The sequence below is a fragment of the Lepidochelys olivacea genome (assembly GCF_965140295.1).
Source record: "Lepidochelys olivacea isolate rLepOli2 genome assembly, chromosome: 28".
Lineage (NCBI taxonomy): Eukaryota > Metazoa > Chordata > Testudines > Cheloniidae > Lepidochelys > Lepidochelys olivacea.
In genome coordinates this window covers 1,544,341-1,553,692 of record NC_140438.1, presented here as the reverse complement: position 1 = coordinate 1,553,692, position 9,352 = coordinate 1,544,341, and the positions used below count along the sequence as shown (strand labels likewise).

The following is a 9,352-nucleotide window of genomic DNA, read 5'->3' as shown; positions in this document are numbered from 1 at the left end:
CCCTTGTTTTCCTTCCCCTTTGGGGGGGGGTGGGCGAGTCCATTTAAACCCCCTCCCCGGGGGACGCGGGCGGAAGCATCCGGGCCTGGGGGGAGGGCAGGGAGCAAGGTGGGCGAGCCCATTCGCGCTCAGGGGGAGGGGGTGCAGTTCGAGCCACGGAGAAGGGGGGCTGGACGGAACCACCCCGCCCGAGTGGGAGGGGGGGCGGTGCGGTGCGCGACGCCATTTTGTGACGCTGGGGCGATCTGGATGCGGCCTGGCTCCGGACGGAACCATCCGATCCTGCGGGGGGGGGGGACGAGACGATTCTTCCCGTCGGGGGGGGGAATCCTGTGGGGGGGGCAGTCCAATTCCAGTAACTCTTTTGTGGGGACGACAGGACGGAACCACCCGACGGGGGGGGGCGTTAATGCGCCGCGGGGATGCGGGTTGGTCGCGCCTGGACGGATCCATGCGCGGGGCGTGGGGGGGTATAGCAAATGGACGAGCCCATCCCTCGATCCCCCCTCCCCGGCCCAGTCCATTATCGGAAGGGCGGGGGAAAGAGCGGTGGGCGAATCCATTCTTTCCCTGCGGGGGGGGGGGCGGCGCGCGCGGGAGAGGAGAAGCGCGCGCGGGCCCCGCCGGGCGCCTCCATTGTCCTGCCGCTGGGCATCCGGGGAACGCGGCCGTGACGTCACGCCGGCTTCCCCGCCAATGGGCAGAGGGGGCGGGACTTCCGGGTGGGGGGGGGGGAAGGGCCGAGGGAGAGGCCCGAGCACGTGGAGCGGCCTGGGCCGGGCCTGGGGGCGGCGCGAGGTCACGGGATGGGAGGGGGGGCCACTTCCGGCCCCTGCTTGAGAGGAGCCTGGGCTGGGACCCCAGGCGGGGGGCGGGATTGAGCGGCCCCCCCCCCCCGGGCTGGGGTGGGGGATGGGAAGGGGAGGGGGGCGGGATTGAGCGGCCCCCCCCCCCGGGCTGGGGTGGGGGATGGGAAGGGAGGGGGGTGGGATTGAGCGGCCCCCCCCCCCGGGCTGGGGTGGGGGATGGGAAGGGAGGGGGGTGGGATTGAGCGGCCCCCCCCCCCCCCCGGGCTGGGGTGGGGGATGGGAAGGGAGGGGGATGGGAAGGGAGGGGGGTGGGATTGAGCGGCCCCCCCCCCCCCCCGGGCTGGGGTGGGGGATGGGAAGGGAGGGGGGTGGGATTGAGCGGCCCCCCCCCCCCCCCGGGCTGGGGTGGGGGATGGGAAGGGAGGGGGGTGGGATTGAGCGGCCCCCCCCCCCCCGGGCTGGGGTGGGGGATGGGAAGGGAGGGGGGCGGGATTGAGCGGCCCCCCCGGCTGGGGGGGCCCCTAAGCCTGATAGGGGGAGGGGGATTCCCGGGGGGTTGAGGGGACCCCAGCCTCCTGAGGCTGTGGGGAGGACGTGGTTTTGGGGGAGGCATCTGGGGGGGGCGCTCGGCCCCCTGGAGAAGGGGGGGCCCACCCTGCCCCCGGGGGTGGGTGCTGGGGGTCCTGATGGTGGGTGGATGGGTTGGGGGGGCGGGGGAGCAGCCCCCGGGGGGGCGCCATCTGGTTCCCGCTGACCTCGTCTAACCCCCACCCCTTGTCTCCCTTTTGCCTTCCAGTTCTAGAGACAATGGCCCCGAGGGAATGGACCCCGATGGCATCATTGAGGTGGGCTGGCGCTGGGGAGGGGGGGGGGGGTCTGTGGAGCAGGAGGATGAGTTGTGCATCGGGGGGGGGGCAGCCATGAGGTGCTAGGGGGTGGATGGGCTCCTTGGGGGAAGGGATAGGGTATCGGGGGGCTGCGGCAGAGGCTCTGAAGTGCAGGGGGGTGGGTGGATGGGCTCATTGCGGGGGGGGGGGGGGGCTGCAGGGAGCAAAGCAGTGTCTAATGGGGCGTCACTAGAGATGCGGGGGTACCCAGACAGGATTACTTTCAGGGATGGTGACTTGGGCGAGCAGCAGGCTGAGAGAGGTCTGTATGCGGTGATGGGGGTCAAGACAGGAGTCTCGAGGGGCTGGGGGATTCATGGGCGGGACTTTATGGGGGGGTGTTAACCCCTTCCCCTCGCCCCCCCTCAGAGCAACTGGAATGAGATCGTTGACAGCTTTGACGACATGAACCTGTCGGAGTCCCTGCTGCGGGGAATTTACGCCTATGGATTTGAGAAGCCCTCCGCCATCCAGCAGAGAGCCATTCTTCCTTGTATCAAGGGTGAGTCGGTCCTTGGGGAGGGGGGGGTGGGTCCCAGCGGGGCAGGACCCTGGCCAGACTTTTCCCCCTCCCCTGCTAATGGGCAAAGAGGCGTCCGCTTGGTGGCGCGGCTCTTGAATCTAGCAGGGGGAGAGAGACGAGCCCCCATTCATCCCAGCGCAGTATCCCGGGTGGTGGCTGTCGCTGGTTCATGCTGGGGGCACACGGCTATCGGGGCTACCGAGTGCTGCGATGCGGCCACCTCTGGGGCGGGGCGCTGACCGGTGACTTCTCCGCTCCCCCAGGTTATGATGTCATTGCGCAAGCTCAGTCTGGTACTGGGAAGACGGCCACCTTCGCCATTTCTATCCTCCAGCAGATCGAGCTGGACCTCAAGGCGACCCAGGCCTTGGTGCTGGCCCCAACCCGAGAGTTGGCCCAGCAGGTGAGTTGGGCAGGGCAGTGCCCCCGCCCCCTCGTTTAAAGGGGTGACTCAGTCAGGTGACAGAACCCAGGAGTCCTGACTCCCAGCCTTCACTGCTCAAACCCGCCAGACCCCACTCCTCTCCCAGAGCCAGAGAGAGAACCCAGGAGTCCTGGGGCACGGCTCGAGGCGTGTGGGAGGGGAGGTGGGAGAGCAAGCTCGGTCCACGTGGTTACTTGGTAGGAATCACGCCCACTTCCTCCCTTGCTAACTGGGCAAAGACGCGTCTGATTGGTGGCGCGGCTCTTGAATCTAGCAGGGGGAGAGAGACGAACCCCCATTCATCCCAGCGCGGTATCCCGGGCGGTGGCTGTCGCTGGTTCATGCTGGGGGCACACGGCTGTCGGGGCCCCTCGGTACCAAGCGCTGAGATGTGGCCACCTCTGGGGTGGGGGCGGCTGATGGTGGGGGGATCCCCTCGCCCGGTGGAGGTGCGGCCGCCTCTGGGGTGAAGCCTGGCTCTCCGGCCGTTCACCCTCGCTTCCTCCCTGCAGATCCAGAAGGTCGTGATGGCCCTCGGGGACTACATGGGGGCCTCCTGCCACGCCTGTATTGGGGGCACCAATGTCCGGGCCGAGGTGCAGAAGCTGCAGATGGAAGCGCCCCACATCATTGTGGGGACTCCGGGCCGTGTCTTCGACATGTTGAACAGGAGATACCTGTGTAAGTTCCATGGCTTGGGGGTCCCCTCTCTGGGCACCCCCCGGGCGGGTGGGCGTGGACCTGCCCCGTATCTGTTCAGTGACGATTCCCCATGCGTGTCAGCTGATGCCGGTGCCACCTTGTGCCCCCTGCTAGGCGTTCTGCCGTCCGGGCCTGGCACAGGGGCTTCTGGGCGTGATCAGAGCTCTCTGACTGAGAACAGCATCTCTGGGGGCTGACTCCCCTCTTGCCCCCCGCACCCTGCTCAGGCTAACGGCCTCCCTGCCCTCTCCCCGCAGCTCCCAAATTCATTAAGATGTTCGTCCTGGACGAGGCCGACGAGATGTTGAGCCGGGGATTCAAGGATCAGATTTACGACATATTCCAGAAGCTGAGTGGGAACACCCAGGTGAGCTTGGAACCGGGGGGGGGGTCTGGAATCAAGGGCCCCCTGGTGGGCCAAGAGCAGTCACCTGGGAGGAGCTGAATCCAGAACTGGGGGTTCATCGGAGTGTGGGCTTGCTGCAGGAGACCCCAGGACTGGTGTGGGGGTTAGTGTGGGTCTAGGTTATTTGGTGTGGGGGGGGGGGAGGGTGTGTCTGGAAGTGGCAAGACTAGATGAAGCGGTTGGACTAGAAGCCAACGGGGACTGTCCATGGGGAGTTGAACCCAGCTGCAGGGATCGAGGACCCAGGGGCGGACTAGACCAGAAGGAGCTGGGATTGTCATGGCGGGTCTAGAACCCAAGGAGCAGTGGAATGAACTGGGAGGAACTCAGAGGCAGGGCTAGTCCATAAGGAGTTAGAATTGGCAGTAAAGGGGGGGGTGGGTCTAGAACCCAAAGGGCAAGTCAGTCATGTGGGGAAGGGTAGGGCAGGGGTTTAGAATCCGGGGGCTAGTTAGTGGGGTGCTGCAGCTACCAGTAGAGGGGTCTAGAACCCAGGGGGCAGGCGCTAGTTGATGGGGAGCTAGAACTTCCCGTAGAGGGGCTAGAACCCAGGGGGCAGGGCCTATTGATGGGGAGCTAGAACAGCGAGTGGAGGGGTCTAGAACCCATGGGGCAGGCGCTAGTTGATGGGGAGCTAGAACTTCCCGTAGAGGGGCTAGAACCCAGGGGGCAGGGCCTATTGATGGGGAGCTAGAACTTCCCATAGAGGGGTCTAGAACCCAGGGGGCAGGGCCTATTGATGGGGAGCTAGAACTTCCCGTAGAGGGGTCTAGAACCCAGGGGGAGATGCTACAGCTGTCAGGGAGCAGAGGGGATTTCTGGGTGGGGCAGGGAGCAGCGCCGCTCACTGCCCCCCTTGTCTGTCGTCCGTCCGTCCCCCCCGCAGGTGGTGCTCCTGTCGGCCACGATGCCGATGGACGTCCTGGAGGTGACGAAGAAGTTCATGCGGGACCCGATCCGCATCCTGGTGAAGAAGGAGGAGCTGACCCTGGAGGGCATCCGGCAGTTCTACATCAATGTCGAGAGAGAGGTGGGGGGGGGGGCTCTCCCCTTGGGGGAGATCGGGGGCGCGCTGGGAGCCAGGACTCCTGGGTTCTATCCTCCCCGCATGGTCCTGGATTTATGGAGGGGTCCCTCCATGGCATCTCCATAGTGTACCCCATGCGAGAGCAATCAGCCCCCCTGAACCATGGCCGACCCCAATGTCTCTGGGACCCGGTCCCTGAAATGGGGGGCACACTGCGGGTCTGGGTTACGGCTGTGTTGGGAGCAGGGGAGGCTCTGCCCGCCGGGGTGGAGTTGGGAGTGGATTTTCCAGGGGTCCCCCACATGAGTGTGCTGGGGGGGGCTGTCACCCTCACCCCCCCATGGGTCCTGTCCCCCCCAGGAGTGGAAGCTGGACACCCTGTGCGATCTCTACGAGACCCTGACGATCACCCAAGCCGTGATCTTCATCAACACCCGCAGGAAGGTGGACTGGCTCACCGAGAAGATGCATGCCCGGGACTTCACCGTCTCTGCCATGGTACGGGGGCGGGGAGGAGCCAGGACGCCTGGGTTCTCTCCCCAGCTCTGGGAGGGGAGTGGGGGCTGGTGGTTAGAGCCGGGGAGGGGGGTGGGTGCTGGGAGCCAGGATGTTTGGGTCTCACCCCAGTTGCATGGATCTGGATTTATGGTGGAGTCGTCCCGTCCCCCCCGCCCGTGGCCCTTCCATAGTGTGCCCCATGCAACAGCGTTTGGCCCCCTTGAACCATGGGTGCCCTTGGGTCCCAGTCCCTGAAATGGGGGGTACAGCTGTTTGGGGGGGGGATCCCAGAGTTGTGTGTGCCAGGTTTAGGGCTGTGGGGGGAGTTAAGAGCCAGGACTCCTGGGTTCTGTCCCTTCTGCACCTTCCAGCAGCCAGTGAAGGGGGGATTCTCGGGGGTGGGGGGGGGGGTGCAGTGAGACCCCCCCAGTGCATGGTTAAGCCTGTGGATTAGCTGCTGGTGACCCTCTTTTCTCGCCCCCCAGCATGGAGACATGGACCAAAAGGAGCGTGATGTAATCATGCGTGAATTTCGCTCCGGCTCCAGCCGGGTCCTCATCACCACTGACCTACTGGTGAGGAGACTTGGGGGGCTGTGGGGGGGGCACCTGGGTGTAGCGGGCAAAACCTGGGGGACAGATGAGTGGGGTGGGTTAACTTGGGGGCAGCTCTCTGGGGGGGGCTGCTGTGAGGGATTTTTAAGGGCAGGGATTTGCAGGCTGCAGTTGGGTCTGCCCTGTGGGGGGGGAGACTGGGGAGTGCTGGTTTTGGGGGGCAGCTGGAAAGATCTGGCCCCTCTAAAATGGCTGCCATCACATGACAGCGGCCATCTTAGATGTCGGCAAACCCAGGTGACCTGGCCCCCCCCAGCCCCCAAGGAGATTCCCTCTCCGCCCAGCCCCCCGTGCTGTACGCGGAATGTAGCTCCTTGGCACACCAAGGGGGGGCTGCTCCCCGCAGCGGGCGCCCCCAGCCCCCCGGGCCTCGGCCGCGGCACAGCAGCCCACAGCCTGGGAATGGGCGCTGCTCCACACGTGGGGGGCCGGGGCCTGAAGGCTGGCTGCTTTTTCTCCCCCCACCAGGCCCGTGGGATTGACGTTCAGCAGGTGTCTCTCGTCATCAACTACGACCTGCCCACCAACCGGGAGAACTACATCCACAGGTACTGGGGGGGGACCCAGGAGTCCGGGCTCCCAGCCCCCCTGCTCTAACCACCAGCCCTCAGGCCCCTCGCAGAGCTGGGGAGAGAACCCAGGAGTCCGGGCTCCCAGCCCCCCTGCTCTAACCACCAGCCCCCGGGCCCCTCGCAGAGTCAGAGAGAGAACCCAGGAGTCCGGGCTCCCAGCCCCCCTGCTCTAACCACCAGCCCCCGGGCCCCTCGCAGAGTCAGAGAGAGAACCCAGGAGTCCGGGCTCCCAGCCCCCCTGCTCTAACCACCAGCCCCCGGGCCCCTCGCAGAGTCAGAGAGAGAACCCAGGAGTCCGGGCTCCCAGCCCCCCTGCTCTAACCACCAGGCCCCTCGCAGAGCTGGGGGCAGAACCCAGGGTCCTGGCTCCCCGGCTCCTCCAGGCTACTAGCTCCTATGCAAGCCAGGGAGAGAACCCAGGCGTCCTGCGCTCACCCCTTCTCCCCCCGCCCCCCCCAGGATCGGCCGAGGGGGCCGCTTCGGCCGGAAAGGGGTGGCCATCAACATGGTGACCGAGGAGGACAAACGCACCCTGCGTGACATAGAGACCTTTTACAACACCTCCATCGAGGAGATGCCCTTGAACGTGGCCGACCTCATCTGAGCGCCCCCCGGTGGGTGCCCCGGGTGCTGCCCCGCCGGGCGCTGCCCCCCAGCCGCTGTCACGCGCCGGCTGCAGACTCTCTCTCTCTCTCTTTCTCGTTTTTTAATTATTTTTCCTTTTTTTTTTTTTTGGCTTTTGAATAAATGTCACTTTTTGGAGGTGAGAAAAATCCAATTTAGTGTTTCGTGGCATTTCTCTGGTCTCTGTCCTCTTCTCGCTGTCCTGCCGCTCGCGCCCCGAGGCCAAAACTGGGGGGGGGGACCCGGAGCCTCCTTTAACTGGAGTGGGGGCATCCTGGCTTGTGGTGTCCCCCCTCCCCCCGTTTCCTTCGTGTTCCTAGAATAGGCGGTGGCCGGACTCCTGGGTTCTCTTCAGCTCGCGCAGAACCCAGGCGTCCTGGTTTGGGGTCCCTCCTTTAATTTGGGGAGGAGGGGGCAGATGGGACGCTGGCTCCTACTTCTGTCCCCTGTATCCACTAATGCCCCCCCACACACACATGCTCTCTGGGATTTGCCGCGTTCTATCCCAGCTCCGGTGTAGAACCCAGGAGTCCTGCTGTCCTAGCCCCCACAGATCTGGCCGTCTCGCCTAACGAGGCCCCCCCCCCCAAAGCTACACCACCCTGATCCTGGTGCTAAATCGAACTGCTTGCAAGTCGGACCTACCTCAGGGTTGGTAGCTGTCATGGGAGGGAGCCCCCCCAAAATCAGTTGCCCCCCAAAAAAGCAACAGTAAGCTGGAAATTTGTCGTACCCTCCCCACCCATCCAACAAAATTGTGTGCGACCTTTTTACTTTCTTTTTGTATAGTATTTATTGAAAGGAAACGAACGTACCAAATAAAAATCTTCTTGCAAAATGGCCGCTGCTTTGGGTTGTGTTTGTAAAGGGGGGGTGGCCCCTCCCCCCCCCGGGGCTCAAGGCAGTTTGGCCAGACCCTCCCCCAATCCCAGTTGGCTGAAGGAGGGGTGTACTCTCTGTTCCTGGGGTTCTTTGCATGGCTAATCCTCTCCTAAAGGCATTGGTGTGAGCGGTGGGATACCAGAGTCTTGCATGCCTCATCCTCCCAGGGGCATGAGGGGAAAGCCCTTACCCCAGCAGTCCCCTTACTAGCCAAAGTGGGCTAGTTCACAGTGCACTAGGCTACCTGTTTTTTTTTTTTCCCCTCCCCGTCTGGCCTTCCTGATTGACACTTGGCTTGCGGCTTTCCTCCCTCCTTGCCTCGCTTTCCCCACAGAGAAATTGAGGTGATACCACCTTTTGGGGGGAGGGCCTAGCAATCTACTGACTGAAAGTGGTAACTATAGCGGAGGGTGTTGGTGTCAGCGGTGGGATCCCAGCCGTTTCCCCTGCAGCTGGACTAATAGGAGGGGGAAGGGGGGCAAAGACTCCCGTGCTGCACAATGGGGCTAGGAGTTCACGCTCCTTTGACTCATGGGGGCAGCTGTCACTCAAGGCTTTAAAAAAAAAAAAGGCGGGGGGTGACAGTGGGGATCCTGATGCCTTGTAATTTAGGGAACATGGTTGCTGACCCATAAGATCAAAGGTGGGAGGAGCTCTTTGTACCCCTTCCCCCCCCCAACTGCATGGGAGGACAGGTGAGGTCCCACATCTGGCAGGGCCAATTCTTCTCTACTACCCTGTTCTGCTGGTGCTCCTCCAAGAGTTGTCGCACAGCCACAATCCTGTGGCGGGGAGTTCTGCGGGTGAACAACCACGATTCCTGTTGTGGTAGGCTTTCGCAATGCTTAGACCAGCTTCAGCTCCTCCTGAGTCATGGGTACGATTTCCCTAATCCGTGACCAGAGGTTCACAGCTCGAAAGCGTCGAACCCAAATCTACTGGGGGAACAGGGCCGCTAGAACCCAGGCGTCCGGGCTCCCCCTCCTGCCCTTTCCTTTGCCTCAACTCCCCTGGTGCTGTAACAGGTTGCAGCAGGACTGTTGGGCGGGACTATGAGCCCACGGCCCCCACTAGCCCCCTCCACGATTCACTGAGCGCCCTAATGAGTTACTCTTCCCCCTGGTGGCAGGGAGTTCCGCAGGTTTCTCGTGTTGGACTTGAGTTACTGGCAACAGGCCGACAAGGAGATGCCGAGGCGGACAGCTCCCCAGGGCCGGAGGGGGGCCGTGAGGCTGCCCCCTGGTGGTGGGAGGGTGCAAGTTGCTCCCCTCCCCAGCACCCCCAGTGGGAGACCGAAGTAGAGCGGGTTGGGGCCCTGCGGCAGGCCAGAGGTGAGTCGTGGAGAGGGGGGTTGCAGCCACTTCTGGGGTGGGTTCATCTCCCA

At 64.0% G+C, this 9,352-nt stretch overlaps 1 protein-coding gene across 1 annotated transcript; it reads left to right on the top strand.

The window, feature by feature from the left end:
- The first annotated feature begins 1,538 nt into the window (after positions 1-1,538).
- Positions 1,539-7,926, top strand: LOC311513986 (eukaryotic initiation factor 4A-I). The gene is made up of 10 exons (XM_084616206.1): positions 1,539-1,654; positions 2,066-2,198; positions 2,483-2,622; positions 3,156-3,324; positions 3,603-3,712; positions 4,638-4,781; positions 5,139-5,276; positions 5,762-5,851; positions 6,359-6,438; positions 6,922-7,926. The coding sequence occupies exons 1-10, from the start codon at positions 1,631-1,633 to the stop codon at positions 7,064-7,066; spliced, it is 1,173 nt and encodes a 390-aa protein (XP_084472332.1). The 5' UTR covers positions 1,539-1,630; the 3' UTR covers positions 7,067-7,926.
- Positions 7,927-9,352: the final 1,426 nt, after the last annotated feature.